The sequence below is a fragment of the Lissotriton helveticus genome, chromosome 3_2 (assembly GCF_964261635.1).
Source record: "Lissotriton helveticus chromosome 3_2, aLisHel1.1, whole genome shotgun sequence".
Classification (NCBI taxonomy): Eukaryota; Metazoa; Chordata; class Amphibia; order Caudata; family Salamandridae; genus Lissotriton; species Lissotriton helveticus.
Window position 1 is genome coordinate 44,099,750 of NC_136062.1, and position 16,904 is coordinate 44,116,653.

A 16,904-nucleotide genomic window follows, 5' to 3' on the forward strand; every position below is an offset into this window, starting at 1 on the left:
ATTAATTTCAACCTCATTATTCCTTCGTGACATCTCTGCTTTACTGGCTCCTATGCATTTCAGGCACTAGACAACCCTTCCTCGGGGAGCATCACTGTTAATTCAAACATAATATAACCACATCAATCTGTCATGTTTCAATGAGAATTAAGAAATAAACAATACAATAAGCTTTGGTGAATGTGTAACACGCGTGTATTCATGCCAAAGTTCTGCTTGTGGTGTGCCCGTAAAAGTTGTGTGTTAAAAACGTGACCCGATAATGTGCCGGCTGTGTAAGAAAGAATAAACAACTTACATGTATCTTTCAATCAAAGGCTCGCGATTCTGAAAAACGGAAAAATATGCGCAGAAACTATGATAGATGCCCAAATGCGGTTGAGTCCAACCTCCTATATCGAGATCCAAAAATGTGTCGCTCACCTAGTTAGTCAGTTCGTATCCGACGCGTTCAGAATCGGACTTTCGGGGACGCTCGTACGCGTTTCCTTGTTTGTAAAAATTAGGTGTTAGCGATTGGTTGCCTCCTGCATCACGTGATGTTGGAGGCGAACAAATGAAAAACAGACCGCGTGGTTTAGAACGCTGATCCACAACCAGTGCGGTTAATGCTCTAAAAAGTTCATAAACGTGCAAAGTATACGAAAAATGCGAAAAAATGTACAAGAACGTATAAAAACCGCGTGATTAATTGTTATTTTTGTGTATATTTTTATACACACACTTTTTTATTTAAACAACGGAGGTGTGGGAAGCGGGTGTTCAAGTCAGTAAAAGTGATGCTGTGTATTCCTGAAATAGGTATAACAAAAAGGCAACATCAAATACAGTATGATGATTATACTTATGAATGGTCAGTGATACAGTCAGCACCTGAGTGGACCAAGACTCCGGGCAACTGACATAGCATCTGGCTAGCTATACATAATATTTACAAATAACAGGCTAATTCAATCCGGTCATTGAGACCATTTGGTTTGGTGGAATTCAATCTCTGTATCCAAACATTCTCTCGTTGTAATAAATGTTTGTTATTGTCTCTTCCCTCCTTCTTTTCAATGCATTCCAATACGATGAACTTTGACTGAAATATTATGGTGCTCTTCAACAAAGTGATTCGCAACTGATGATTTCATGTTACGTGTGCGAATGTTTGACTTATGCTCTGTGATGCGTGTTTTAATTTTTCTTTCAGTCTTGCCAACGTACACTTTCCCGCACGGGCATTTCAATAAATAAATCACCTTAGGTGTGTCACATGTGGCTGTGACTTTGAGTTTGATGTTAAATCCCTTCATTGGATGGGATATGATGTTGCCACTTATTATTTTGTTGCAATTTCCACAGTTTAGGCAAGGTCTTGTACCTTTGAATTGAGTTACGTCTGTCAATTTTTTGCTTGAGAATTTCCCCCATGTTTCTTCCCCCGGTATGGGCGAATAATGGTGGTGATGCAAAAATTGAATTCTGAATAGAGGTTATCCAGAAAAAACAATTGACGAAGCAAACGACCGCGTACAGAACAAAAGGAGAACAGATCTACTAAAGGAACACATGAAAGTGGAAAACAAAAGGGTCGTAGTAGTATCTAAATTCTCTACTCTCAGCATACGCTTCAAAAAGATTAGAAAACATTGGACAATCCTCAATCTTGAACCAGATTTCAATTCAATTTTTGCATCCCCACCATTATTCGCCCATACCAGGGGAAGAAACATGGGGGAAATTCTCAAGCAAAAATCGACAGACGTAACTCAATTCAAAGGTACAAGACTTTGCCTAAACTGTGGAAATTACAACAACATAATAAGTGGCACAATCATATAACATCCGATGAAGGGATTTAACATCAAACTCAGTCACAGCCACATGTGACACACGTAACGTGATTTATTTATTGAAATGCCCGTGCGGGAAGGTGTACGTTGGCAAGACTGAAAGAAAAATTAAAACATGCATCACAGAGCATAAGTCAATCATTCGCACACGTAACATGAAATCATCAGTTGCGAATTACTTCGTTGAAGAGCACCATAATATTTCACAGTTAAAGTTCATCGTATTGGAATGCATTGAAAAGAAGGAGGGAAGAGACAATAACAAACATTTATTACAGCGAGAGAATGTTTGGATACAGAGATTGAATTCCAACAAACCAAATGGTCTCAATGACCGGATTGAATTAGCCTGTTATTTGTAAATATTATGAATAGCTAACCAGATGCTATGTCAGTTGTCCGGAGTCTTGGTCCACTCAGGTGCTGACTGTATCACTGACCATTCATAAGTATAATCGTCATACTGTATTTGATGTTGCCTTTTTGTTATACCTATTTCAGGAATACACAGCATCACTTTTACTGACTTGAACACCCGCTTCCCACACCTCCGTTGTTTAATTGTTATTTTTGTGTATATTTTTATACACACACTTTTTTATTTAATCACGCGGTTTTTATACGTTCTTGTACATTTTTTCGCATTTTTCGTATACTTTCCACGTTTATGAACATTTTTAGAGCATTAACCGCACTGGTTGTGGATCAGCGTTCTAAACAGCGCAGTCTGTTTTTCATTTTTTCGCCTCCAACATCACGTGATGCAGGAGGCATCCAATCGCTAACACCTAATTTTTACAAACAAGGATACGCGTACGAGCGTCCCCGAAAGTCAGATTCTGAACGCGTCCGATACAAACTGACTAACGAGGTGAGCGACACATTTTTGGATCTCAATATATGAGGTTGGACTCAACCGCATTTGGGCATCTATCATAGTTTCTGCGCATATTTTTCCATTTTTCAGAATCGCAAGCCTTTGATTGAAAGAGACATGTAAGTTGTTTATTCATTCTTACACAGCCGGCACGTTATCGGGTCACGTTTTTAACGCACACCTTTTACGGGCACACCACAAGCAGAACTTTGGCATGAATACACGCGTGTTACACATTCACCAAAGCTTATTGTATTGTTTATTTCGTAATTCTCATTGAAACCTGACAGATTGATGTGGTTATATTATGTTTGAATTAACAGTGATGCTCCCTGAGGAAGGGCTGTCTAGTGCCCGAAATGCATAGGAACCAGTAAAGCAGCGATGTCACGAAGGAATAACGAGGTGGAAATTAATGGAATGTCAAATGAATTTCAAGTAAATCATTCATGAACTATAACATTTGAATAGAAAGAAAAGATTGCATGAATTGACCAAACTGAGTGGAGTCCTCAATTTTGGGAGGAACCCAAGTTTTGTGTGTCTGAAGGGGATGCAAATAATGATTCATTAGGAGCACGTTTTTGTTTATGTTTATGACGCCTAAGATGGAAGACGCCACCCTTGGAGCACCGCATAATGAGCTCATCTTTAATTTAAACTATTCGTGAAGACAAAAGTAGAACAAGCAGGCTGTGCACCTGCTTCACATTTTGTTTTCATTCTTTAAGCTTTTGAAAGAAGACTGACTTGCCATGATTCTATAACTCTACAGTATTGGACTCAAGTGATGTGTGATGTCATTTAATAGCAACATGAGCCTCTCTTCTACAACTTCTGAAATAATTTGTACTGTTGCCATATGTCAGCCCATTCTCCAGACTGCTGGTTACCAGCGGGTACTCCACAGAAAATGTGAAGCATTAATCTGCTATTGCCACCTGATAGAAATCTTGTGCCACAGGAATATCAAGTATTTGAAGATGGCATCTTGAACTGCCTTGCTGAATAAAAGACTGCTCCACTAAAAGAGCTACTCCTTAGTCATGTCCTATACAAGATTTTGGCTCCTTTTCTCCTGCTGATACCACTGACAGCAATAAGCTATTACTGATAACAAAGACCAGTGAGACTCAAGCCACTGGAAACTCCTTGTAGAATCTCGATCTTCTGAGGCCTGGAAACAGAAGGAATGTATATAGCCTTCTTCCAGACATTGAGTGATACCAAACCTCTGCTAAAACTAAAAAAGCTGTAGAATTCCACACCAGGTTATGCCACCTGGTTCTGAGTTGGGAAATGTATTATAATGTCCTTTTTTTGTACTTCGAATTCAATGTCGAAGTGTCTTATACACTACCCGCTAGTGGCCTTGATGGTTTCTACGTGCAAACATGCTAAATCAACAGAAATGTGTCAATTGTTTAATAATGTTCAGTTTGACTGCAATTCCATTACTATAGTGGTCTATTGAAAAATGCATGTTGTTTCAGTCTCTGTATATTATTTTGACTTGGAAATAAACCAAACAATCATTTTTGTACTTTGCTTATTTTCTGTAACCTAATTCAAAAGGCAAAAATAATTCGAGCAAAAACACAACAGAGTACCCTTACTATTTGCAAGGCATGCCACAAAAAAATGAGGAAATGTTCAATACATTACTTGCCAATGCTTGATTTCCATAGCTGTGCTCTTCTCTTCATTGTTTTATTTTAACGTTTCTCCTATATGTTACGGTTAATTTATTTTATAGAAACTATATGAAATTAATAATTCTTACGTTTGTAATCTGGAGTCGAGCCCATAATGACCACTGTAGCATTTGCATGCAACGTGTTTCTGTTTTAGTTGTCTATACGATTAGCTGCATTATGTACTTTCTGCCTTATTTAGAGCTTGGCTGGTGCAGGACATCCCTCAAAAGTGGCAAATGTCCCATCCACTGTATTAGGAGCACATTGATATCATGCCACTTTAAATGCCACCCACTGTATTAGGAGCACATTATTATCATGCCACTTCGAATGCAGAGTAAGTAATGTCCTCTGCTTTTTTGACTGGTCTCCCATTTCGCCAAAGACTGAATACTTCCCTTTGCCTTGTAGCCAATAGAGCCAGAGTGCAACTCAAGTCTAAAGAGATTTTGATTATGGGTAATGAACCAACTTCCGCAATAACAACTATTTTGAAATTAAAATCTTCCAAGACCATATTTTGTTTTGCTACTAAACTGAATCGACGTTCGGTATAAACATGCTGACCTGTTTTGCATATAGGGTTTGCCATCACTGTCTTGCTACTTCATAGAACTGTCATTAACAGCTGTTAATATTATTCAGCTAAGTCGATCTCTAAGGAAAGAAGAGCAGGGCAGGCCCGGCCCCATCACAATACAAAAGCCTCACCTTCCTGTTACAAACAAAAGTCCAGAGCAATTACAATAATTCATCTTACCAGTATTGCAATTCTCTTTCTGTTCTCTGTTATTAGCATGGATAATTTCACCCTATTAGCATATTAGCAGATTTGTTAATGATTTTGATGTGGATTTGGCATGTGAATTTAGTTTTTAGAGTTCAGTTTGTTTTAATGTATTCATAATATGCACACATTCCCTTTAGGTGGCCTGGATGAGGCCCTGTACAATGTAATAGCAATGGCACGAGAGCAAGAAATCCCTTTTATCTTTGCACTTGGAAGGAAAGCACTTGGTCGATGTGTAAACAAACTGGTCCCTGTTAGTGTCGTTGGAATCTTCAACTATTTTGGTGCTGATGTAAGTAATTATTGTGAAGTGTGAGAGAACTATTATACTGCCGTTTCCTACTTTACTGCTGAGGATGAATGAATGATTTGGACGTAATTTTTTTCTAGACCAGTTAACTTCGTTAAGGTGGGTTTCTGCAAATATTTGTTAAAGATCAGCAAACTTGCACACGTGTATTTTCTCTTTTGCATTTAATTTTTGGTGCCCATCCACTGCCTAGGTCCCAAAAAATGTGAGGTCATTTGTCAAGATCTTTATACATAACTGTGTAGGTTAAAGTGTTAACATATCATGCTTTTGTCTCTGCCATGAGACGTGGTTGGTGGTGAAGCTGTCCTGGGCCGCTGTGACCCTCTACATGCACATTCTAGCTTCATTGCCTTCAATGGGCTCTACAGATATGGACTACATGCTCCATTGTGGATCGGTTTAGTACTGATTATTATGAACAGTATGCCACGTGCTGGCTGTTGAAGCTTACCTTCCTTCATATTAAGTATTCACTATTTGCTTTATACATACTTTAGCCAGCATGTTTTGTCTGTTGCGTGGCTTGTCATTTTCTCAGCAATTATGAATAGAATGGCCTTTATGAAGAGAAATGTTTGCTTATGTTAGGTCATATGCCTTGTTCTCTGAAACAACAATCCTTTGCGGACCCGGAAACCAGCGCGATTCAGACGCGGCGATCTTACGATCGTGGAGACCTGTTACTGCACTGTACCCCGACCTCTTCAGACGGTAGTAGGAGAGTTGTACATACAGACGCCTGAGCCCTCGCCTTAGTGGGGAGTGAGCCAGGCAGTGTCACAAAGTAAGCCGGACACCGGCACATTCAACGAAAATTGTGTTAACGTCGGGGAGAATTCACCTTCCATTGGTACTCTGATGAGAGAGACTATGGTCCTGATGAGAACTTCCAAATAATGCGAGTTCGAAAAGCGTAGACTGTTTATAAGCCCAAAATAGAGAAATGTCAGAGAAATTGGAACAAACAGGCTTTTTTTCCTGAGATTGATAACTGTGTAGGGTTTTGTTGTGAGGAATTTCATTCCAGCACTCATTTAAAGTGTATTTTTTGTATTTTTCATTTGTATTTGTATGAAAGAGGGATGATTGATTGTTTGAATGAAGAATTTTGAAATGTATCATTGTTATTGTAAATAGGAATGTTGTGGTTCTTTTTTGTTATGTACATAAGGTCTTAAAAAAGCAAATTAAAAAAATTACAATACTAAAGAGAAGATTATTGAATAAAACATTGAAATAAATAAAATAATTGAAAATAAATAAAATACAAAACATAGCGTTTCACTCGTATGTTTTGAAAAAATAATCTCAGGACAACTGATTAGCGGCACTTGCACCCCTTTTTTGTTCATTGTTCTCTGAGACAACTTATTTATGTTATGGCAGGATGAAATATATTTATTTTTGCCGTTTTATGAAGCACGAACATCACCCAGGGGCATTAGAGTGCCTTACATGAAAGATGACGTGTGTACAGGGTAGCAGTTGTTTTTTTTTTTTTTGGAATTCTTTTTATTAAATATATAAAAATATAAAACACTTACAATAAATACACTGGGATTCATCTCACACACAATACATATACATATATCCTCCTGTACAATAAATTAAACAGAAATAACAACATACGGGTTCAAGGGTCCTCCGACATTACTGGATCTTCCGGTTCTGCAGGGGGAGCGCATATATCACCCCTATAAACATTCCAGGGCCCCCAAATCTTGCCCCATTTCTTGGGCCTCCCCCTAGCCACATACACCGCCCGCTCTCTAAACATGCACCAGTCCAAGTCTTCCATCCATCTCCCGACAGTGGGTGGCTGATTCGCCCCCGACAATTGGGCTATATTACGTTTGGCAATACCACATGCCAACGTGGCCCACACCTTTCCATGGGACGGGAGATCCGTCTGGTCCCAAACATTCAGGAGGCAACCCCGCGCCTCCAACTCAAAGCTCACTCCCCACACCTCACGCACCTTGGCATGAATAGTAGACCAATACCCCCGAATAAGGGCACAGTCCCACAACACATGAAAGAACGTTCCAGACTCGCCACATCCTCTCTTGCACTCATCACTCACAGCCAAACCCATTCGCACCAGCCGTGGGCCAGTCACATAGCAGCGGTGGAGGATCTTCAACTGAACCAGTCGGAGCCTCATCCACTGAACCAGTCGGAGCCTCATTTGGATTGCAACAACCCTCGGAGAGGCCACGGCCTCCCTCCAGTCCTCATCATCTAGGATCAATCCATCCGCTGTCCACTGGTCCCTAAGTGCCACCAAGGGATCCTCCGTGTGATTAACTAGTTTTTTATAAATCAAGGAGATCGTTTTCGTTGGAACACTCGATCCTCCAACGAGGAAGCCTCCGGGAGCTTCGTGTCACGGGGAATACCAGCAAGCAGCGCATCCCTTATCTGAAGGTAATGAAACCTCTCACTCCCTTGAAATTGATATCGTTCCTGCAAAATTTCACATGTGAGGATGCCATCCTTACCCCAGAGATCCCCAACTCGGGAAATCCCAATGAGGTCCCATTTATCAAAACCCTTGGACTTCCATTAACTGCCCAAGCGTTCAGAATTCCAGAGGGGTGTGGCCAGTGTGATCTTCCCTTCCCACTTAAGGGAGCGGTTAGCCTCGTGCTAGACCTGAACAGCAACTGCCATTGGTCCCACCAGGGGAAAACTTCCACGCCTCGCATAGAGTGCCCTAGTGAATTCCCCCCCCCCCCAGGAACCTGGCCACGGTCCATAATATAGCCGGGGTCCAAGGGCAAGCCATAAATAGCCTGATTAACCGCCGCCAATTGTGACGCCCAATAATACTTACGGATATTAGGCAGACCAATCCCCCCGTCATACCATGGCATCGTCAATTTGAGAAATGCGATTCGGGGCCTACCGTCCCAAAGAAGTTGTCTCTGAAAAGACTCAACCTCCCTGAAGTACGACGGGGGAACCGGGTCCATAGAGTTCTGAAGCGCGTAGAGGAAACGAGGAAGAGCCATCATCTTAAACAGAACAGCACGACCGAGAAGAGAGAGCGGAAGCGACTTCCAACGAGTCACATCGCGCCTAAGCCGAGCCAGGGGAGGCAACAGGTTATTGGAGTATCTGCTCTGAGGGTCCAGGGATATAAAAATACCAAGATATTTGAATCCCTCCGTTTCCAGTATAACCGGACAACCTGGAGGAACCTCCGGGGGGTCACCACTCAAGACAAACAAGACCGACTTCGTCCAATTAATGGCGAAGCCTGAATATCTACCAAACACCTCCAGGACATCTACAAATACTATGAGCGAAGTTCGAGGAGAGGTCAAGTACAACAAAATATAATCCGCGTAGAGCGATATCTTGTCCTCCCAGTCGGGTGTCCATCGAAGCACCCTAATCGATCTGTCCCAACGGACCCAAGCCGCAAGCGGCTCGAGCGCCAATGCAAATAACAGCGGGGAGAGAGGACAACCCTGTCTGGTGCCCCTCCCCAACGCAAAATCGGCAGTTCTGTGGTTATTGACAACTACTCGGGCCAGCGGACCGGAGTATAAGAGACGGACCCAAGAAACAAACTCCGAGCCTATGCCCATCTTGCCCAGGACGGCAAAAAGATAGGGCCATTCCACTCTGTCAAAGGCCATGGTGGCATCCAAGGATAACAAAATCGTCGGCTCGTGTATCTGTGATGTCCTTCCGAGAACCCCATGCATACTGTGCAAATTAAGAGCTGTATTCCGGCGGGGCATAAAACCTGACTGATCTGGATGAATCAGCGTCGTGATAACCTTTACCAGGCGGTTCGCCAACATTTTGCCAAGATTTTGGGTTCAGCATTTAACAAGGAGATTGGCCTATATGAAGAACACTCGGTCTTCGGCTTACCTTCCTTATGTAAGACTATGATGTTTGCATTACGCTGATCATACGGAAGCTGACCTCTCTCCCTACTCTCCACAAACATGCCCCTGATGAAAGGAGCTAACTTATTCGCGTTTACTTTGTAGAGCTCAACGGGGAGCCCATTAGGGCCAGACGCCTTACCCGAACGAACCCCTCTAATCGCCTGCTCCACCTCATCATTCGTAAGGGGAGAATCAAGGAACTCCTTGTCCTCGTCCGAAAGAGTAGGCATCGGAATGTCACGAATCAAGTCTGCATTCTCGGACTCCAAGTATTTACATTCAGCCGCATTCACCTCCTTATAGTATTCAGCAAATACATCCACAATCTCCTGGGGGTCAGTAACTTTATCTGACCCAGCGGGCTGCAGTACCGGAACCAACCGCGACGCCCAATCCCCTTTTTCCAACTAGGCAATCCGTTTCCCGGCCTTATCCCCGTGCTCGTACACCCTACTCTGGGTATCTGCCAATTGTGATTTTGCGTTATCGCGTGCCATGCACTGGTACTCATCCTTAAGGAGACTCAAACGATGCAGCCCCTCTGGCGTGGAAGCAAGTGACACCTCTCGCTCCAGCGCAAGCAACTCTGATTCCACCCTATCAACCTCGGCGCGCCCCTCCTTCTTTCCCGAAATATACGATAGCAGTTCCCCTCTAAGGACGGTTTTATATGCTTTCCATAAGGAGCACTTGAGTCCACCGAGTCTACATTCTCTTGAAAATACCTGTCGGCCACACGCACGATCTCCTTCTTTGCCACTCGGTCTCAGAACCTCTACGCGCTTATAGGTGCAACCCGGGCTACATCACGCCCGCCAAGGTCTAAACTAAACCAAATAGGTGAGTGATCCGAAACCGCCCTAGCCAAGTGCCGCACCTCCCGGAGCCACGCCGCCTGGGCCGCTGGTACTAGGACATAATCTATCCTGGAAAGGGATTTGTGTGCAGCCGAGACATGTGTATATTGAGATCAACCAGGATTCGTAAGCCGCCACCCATCAACCAGACCAGTAGTGACCGCAAAATCAACCAACCACCTCTGGGACGACGACAACAACTCACGAGCCGGGCACCTATCAAAATTCCCATCCATAACTGCATTGAAATCACCACCAACCATTAACAACCCAACAGGCAATGACAAAAACATCTTGCACAAATCGTGGAATGTATCCGTCTGAAGGGCCTGAGGAACATAAACAGACCAAAAAGTTACAGTTCTCCCCTCCCACAACCCCGAGATGCCAGCATATCTCCCCCTATTATCAATCCATGAGGCCTGTATGGCCAGTGGGAAGGTATTCTTGAGCAAAATCCCGACCCCTCTCAACCCAGTCGTAAAACCAGCATGCGCAACCAACTTATAGCCCCCTCTGTGGAGAGCCAGGCACCGCCTTCCCATCAGGTGAGTTTCCTGCAATAACACCACATCTGGGTAATGCCTCCGAATCAACTGGCCAACCATACCCTCTCTTGATCTTGTCCCCCAATCCATTCACATTCCAACTCAAGGCGGAGATCCCCACCGCCCCTTTAACGGAGGACATTAACAAAACAAAAAAAGACAAAATAACTCAATGGCACCCAGTGTAAAAAAAAATCACATACAAAATACAATAACCAACCCCTAGTTCCCCCTAACCCCCCTCCCTGTACCCCTGCATACGGCCGCCTGCAGGATAGCGTCCCGGTCGCGAAAGTTGAGCACACGGGCAATTATCAGTCGAGGATTTGCCCCAACCCGGGGCCTGCCACCTGGCACTCTGTGGGCACGTTCCACTGTGAAGAACTTACTAAGTCCCTTTGGTTTAAGATGGTTGAGGATGAGGTTCTCCACAAAAAGTTCCGTGGCCTGCCCCTCCACCTTTTCCGGAACGCCCAGGATACGAACATTATTGCGTCGGGCCCACCCTTCATATTCATCCAGACGCCGATCCGTGCTCTCCCTCGAGGATCTAAGATCACTCACCTCCCGCTGGCTCACGTCATCTATGAGGCTAGCCGTCTTAAGCTCCAGCGACTTAACCTTCTCGTTGGCCTTCGATAGATGGGCCCGGATCAGTCCCATTTCAATCGACATCGTGTCAAGCTTGGCATCAAGGGTCTCCATTTTCTGTCCCAGGGACGTCCGGACCCCAGTGATAGCCGCCATCAGATCCTTTAAGGTGGGCTCCTCCACTGCAGGATGTTCGTCAGTACCGCCGCCCGGGCCCTTCTTAAGAACTATTGGTGACCCCTTGGGCAGGGTATATCTGTTAAGTTTGTTAGCCTGCCTACCGAGCCCCCCTGACGGTCTTAGTGCTCTGCCTCTCTGAGTCCGTCTTCGTCGCCATTTTCCGCGGCCCAGGCTACTACCGCTGCAGCGTGGGACCAGCCTCAAACAGGATAGTGTCACCAGCAGCTAAGTCTGACCCCTACTCTCGAGGCAGACCCAATCCAGAGGCCCGGACACACACCAGCCAAGACCACCGGGGCAAATTAGTGCACCAAACTAGGCGGCTGCCCAGTCAGTCCCAAGCCACAACCAAGACAAGACAAGACAAGGTCTCTCCCCCAGTGCAGGGCTGCCAGAACGGAGATCTAATACAACGGGCCCTGCCTCACTCACAAGGATCCCAGGCCGTCCCAATGGCCATCCGGGGCACCAGGGGGGGGCACCACCATGGCCAGGCACCGACCCCGAAATCCACAGCAAGCAGGGGGGACCGACTGTCCCCCCCCCACTCCGACGGTGACTCCGGGCAGGTCCACGCTGCAGAGGCGGCCCGCTCCGAACCCACGGGCCCAGCCTCAGTCCCAGTGCCAACCAGGGAGGATCACGGCTACAGAATCCAGCTCCCGGGGGCTCCACACGGGGAACAGGCACAGCCAACCTTTATTCACTGACCCCCGCTAGCCCAGCGGGGGTCCCGCTCAGCGAGTGAGGCTCAGTGGGCAAATCACCAGCAGTCCCGGCGACCACCGACCGGGCCGACACCAGGCCGCCCCGGCGACCGATGTTCTTGTACTGCGGCCGGGGGACCTGCCTACTCGAGGCCCCGGCTTCCAGCCAGCGCAGGCCGCAAATCCTCAGGCGGCGCTGTGCGGTCACCGGGGCCCGTAAAATGACCGGGGTAGTCTCTCCGGGCGCCGCTTGCTTTCCCCCGCCTATTGCGCTAGACGGGGGTCAGGATAATTATAAGGATGTCGAGCCGGTGGAGCTGGGTTGGTCGGAGTCGGTCGTCAGGCGGCCATCTTGGTCGCTAGCTCGGCTCCTCCAGGGGTAGCAGTTTTTAAACATAAACAGATAAGCAAACAGGGCAGGAAAGTATGATTAGTTCAACAAGAGTTAGCCAACTGATTCTAAAGAGGGAAGCACAGAAAGTGATTTCTGCATAAGTCAGATTCTTTCATATGAATGAAACATAAGTAAATTAAATAAAGTGTGTTTTAAGTAGGTGGATTTTGAGCTCTTTTATAAAGCTTGAATGACTGGGTCCTGAACAGGGATGGTGGAAGAGAGAGTTACAAATCCATTTTGTACGCTCTGAGAAGGTCTGTTTCATACAACATTCATTGTTCGAGTGTAAGAGGTTCTGGGAGAAGGGAGTTAGTTTTCCTTGATCCCTGTTGGGTGGCAGAGATTTTCTGTTTGTCAGGTAGGAGGGAGAAGATTCATGAATGGCTTTGTGAGTGATATAGGAAGTCTTGAATTGAGCTCCAACAAGGAGCAATTTGTGAGTTAGAAGGCTGGTGTTGATGTGTCAAACGTTTTTATGATCTCTGACGAATTTTGTCCTTATGCAGCACTCCTCTGAAGAAGACCAAGTTGATTTTTGGTATTCTAGAGAAGAGTGCCTTTCCTATGGTTCAGTCTACAGAGGATAGTTTTTAAGTCTTTTTTTGGCATTAACTGCCTGATGCCGCAAAAAAGTCTAGTTTGTTGTTTGTTGCCTGTTGCTCTTGGCAATAGCTCTAGATGTCAGGGTGGTTAAGGCAGTCGTCCCGGATAAAGTCCAGCTATTTAGTGTTCGTCGCTGTTTACAGTTTGGTGGCAGGGGAGAATCTATCCACTTTTTAAAGGAAAGGCTGCATAATTTTAGTTAGAGTAGTAGAAATTTTATTTTAGATAGGTTGAGTTTTCGATGGTGGAGTGCTTTTCACTTTTGGATTTTAGTCTAGATGTAGGAGAGCAGAAGAATGTCTTTCAGCTTCAGATCGATCTGGGTATTATTTCCATACTCGTGATAAAAAATCCTAGAGTTATTGAAAATCTTTTTACTTCATGTGGTCACAGTATAAGTTGAACAGGGTTGGGAATAGGATTCAGCCCTGTAAATCCCTTTGTTGTAGGTCGAGCTTCCTAGAAAAGAGCACCCAACTTTAACTATTTTTGAGTGGAGGGGAACTAATCTAGAACTATCCTTCAGTGCCCAGCTGTTATTGCTGGATGTTAATCAGAGAGGGGTGCTAGACTGTATAAAAAGTGTCTGAAAGGTCAATGAGCACAAAAAGGCAGCAATTGTCAGAGTCTAGGATACAGAGAGTGTTGTCAACAATTTGCTGAAGGGCAGTTCATGCATGAATCCAAATTGAGGGTAAGGTATTGAGGAGGTTCTGTGGATGCATGAAGAAAGTTGGGTAGCTAGACAACTTTCTGCTACCATTCCTAGGAAGGGGATGAAGAAGGTAGGGTGGAAGGTATTCAGATCGTTTGCATCTAATGAGGTGTTTTATTTTTCAAGAAAGGGAGAGGCGTGACCAGTTTTTAGGCTGTTGGGTAATATGATTTTTTTCTCAAGAGAAGAGTTTACCAATGCTGACTAGTAGGGAACAAGCTGATTGGCAGTAGTTTTGCTTATAGGACTAGGTATGGGATCCCAGAGGTGGCTAAAGGTGTTATCTTTGGTAATGGGATTTAGAAGCTCTGTCTCCAAGACTGTCGTAATGTGGCCAGGTTATTTTGCTTTGAGCTAGATTAAAACTGATGAAGTGGTCAGAAATTTAGAGGAATACATAGGTCAGTAAACTTTACTTTCTCATCAGAGACATTTACCAAGACTTGTATTGTATTGTATTGTATTGTATTGTATGTATACTTTTATAGTGCGGTCCTGTCACCCCAAGGGCATCCTGACGCTGGAATTCAACAGTATCACCACATACGCTGCTCAGACAACCCTGGGGAACAGATGGGTTTTCAGGGCTTTTCTAAACGGGAGGAAGTCCCTTTGGCTTCTTAGGGCTGGTGGTAGCGAGTTCCAGAGCTTGGCCGCCGCGACACTAAACGTACGGCCCCCCATCCTCACTCTCTGGAATCTCGGTACCACCAGCAGGTGATCCGAAGAAGAGCGTAAGGACCGCGCAGGCGAGTACCAAACAAACATGTTCTGCAATGGAACCGGGCCTTGTCCATGCACCGCCCTGAATACTAAACATGCAGCCTTGTAACAAACCCGTAGGTGCACTGGCAGCCAGTGTAGGTCTCGTAGGGCTGCTGTTGAAGAGCTGTGAGTGGGGCGAGAAAAAGCCAGCTTGGCGGCCAAGTTCTGCACCCGCTGCAACTTCCCCAGCAGTGTTTTTGGAGCCTCCAGAAGTAGCGCATTACAATAGTCAAGACGACTCAAGATGGTACCACGCACTACTTCGGGCCTGGCCTGCTCGGGGAGGAGGGGCAGAACTTTACGCAGCATACGAAGCAGCATCATGCACGTGGATGTGGCCTTATTCACGTACATATCCAGCTGCAAGTTGGGGCCAAAAATCACCCCCAGGTTGCGTGCCGACTCAGCAGCAGACACAATCTCGGGGAAGGTCGGGGGCCAGAAGTTCTCCGGGAGTTCACGAGGAATCCGGTCCATAGAACAGTACAGCACCTCGGTCTTTGTACTATTAAACTGCAAGGAGTTGGACCGGAGCCAGTCTGCTGTGGCCGACATACATCGGTGAAAAGCCTCCAGCGGAATTGCGTTCTTCCCTTCCAGCGAAAAGACCAACTGGGTGTCATCCGCATAATTAAATGCGGAGATACCAAATGATTTATTTAGTTGGACCAGAGGACGGAGGTAAAGATTGAAGAGTATCGGGCTGATGGCCGAGCCCTGGGGTACCCCCTGCCCTACTCTCCGCACCTCCGAGCTGAAAGGAGGCAATGCCCCCACCTGCTGCCAATTGTTTAAATAAGAGACCAGCCAGTCCCTTGCACCTGCCGTGACCCCGCACTCTTCCAGTCTCCTGATGAGGGTACGATGGCAGACCGTGTCGAACGCGGCCGACATGTCGAGCAGCACCAGGAAGGCTGCCCGTCCACTGTCGACCCGCGAACGTACGTTGTCAAGCACGGTCACCAGCGCCGATTCTGTCCCGTGTGCTGGGCGAAAACCAAACTGTACCTCATCGAACCAGATGTTTTCTTCCAGGAAGCCAGACAGAGAACGGGTCACTAACTTCTCCATGATCTTAATGGGGTAGGGGAGCAAGGAAATAGGTCTGTAGTTAGACAAGCAAGCGGGGTCCAAGGTGGATTTCTTCAGGAGGGGCGACACAGCTGCCAGTTTCCAGCACTCCGGAACCGTTGCGGTGTCAAACGACTGGAGGCAGATGGAGTATAAAGGCTGAAAGAGTTCGTCCTGAAATATTTTCCAAAATTTTGGTGTTAATGGATCAAGAGGAGAGCCAGATGATACCATTTGTGCCACACTACAGAACTCCTCAAAGGAGGGGGTAGGGAAACGACTCAACTGGGGTCGACTGGGCACAACGTCCGGAGCTCCCAAACTGAGGGGATATCCACTCAGCTGGGGTCGACTGGGCGAAGTGCCCGGAGCTCCCAGGCCAGAGACGGGCCCGCTCCTTCGGGGTCGACTAAGTGACTCGTCCGGAGCTCCCAGACTGAGAGCAGTGCCACTCAGCTGGGGTCGACTGGGCGAGCCGTCCGAAGCTCCCAGACTGAGAGCATGACCACTCATCTGGGGTCGACTGGATGAAACCACCGGGGCTCCCAGGCTAAGAGCACAGCCATTCGGCTGGGGTCGACTAGGCGACTCGTCCGGAGCTCCCAGACTGAGAGCGGTACCACTCAGCTGGGGTCGACTGGGCCAGCCATCCGGAGCTCCCAGATCGAAGGGGGTGGGTGTTGAACTCTGTAAACCTTCCAAGATTTTAGCAATCTTCTCTTCGAAGGCATTCGCCAAGGAGTCGCATAGAGCCTGCGACGCAGGTACATTATTGGCCGCACATGAAGGATGGGTCAGGTCCCTAACAATTTTAAACAATGCTTGCGACTTGTTGGAAGCCTGATTCAAGGTGGCTTCCAAATAGGACGCCTTAGCCACCTTGATCTGTGCCTTGTATTCCTGCAATGACTGTTTGAAGATGTCCTTCAACGAGTCAGAATACTGCTTCCTCCACGCCCTTTCGGCGCGTTTACAGCTCAGCTTAGACTGCAGCAGGTCATCCGTGTACCAGGGGCAAGCCCGATTCAGTCTACCCCTAGACTTGGG

General features: G+C 46.0%; 1 protein-coding gene across 4 annotated transcripts in view; it reads left to right on the forward strand.

The window, feature by feature from the left end:
• SECISBP2L (SECIS binding protein 2 like) overlaps positions 1-16,904 on the forward strand; it is a 989,501-nt gene that overhangs the window by 772,187 nt on the left and 200,410 nt on the right. For all 4 annotated transcript variants that reach the window (XM_078684798.1, XM_078684797.1, XM_078684799.1 and 1 more), the window contains one exon: positions 5,340-5,494. In XM_078684798.1, coding sequence (XP_078540924.1) covers positions 5,340-5,494 — 155 coding nt within the window. The remainder of the gene's footprint in view (positions 1-5,339; positions 5,495-16,904) is intronic.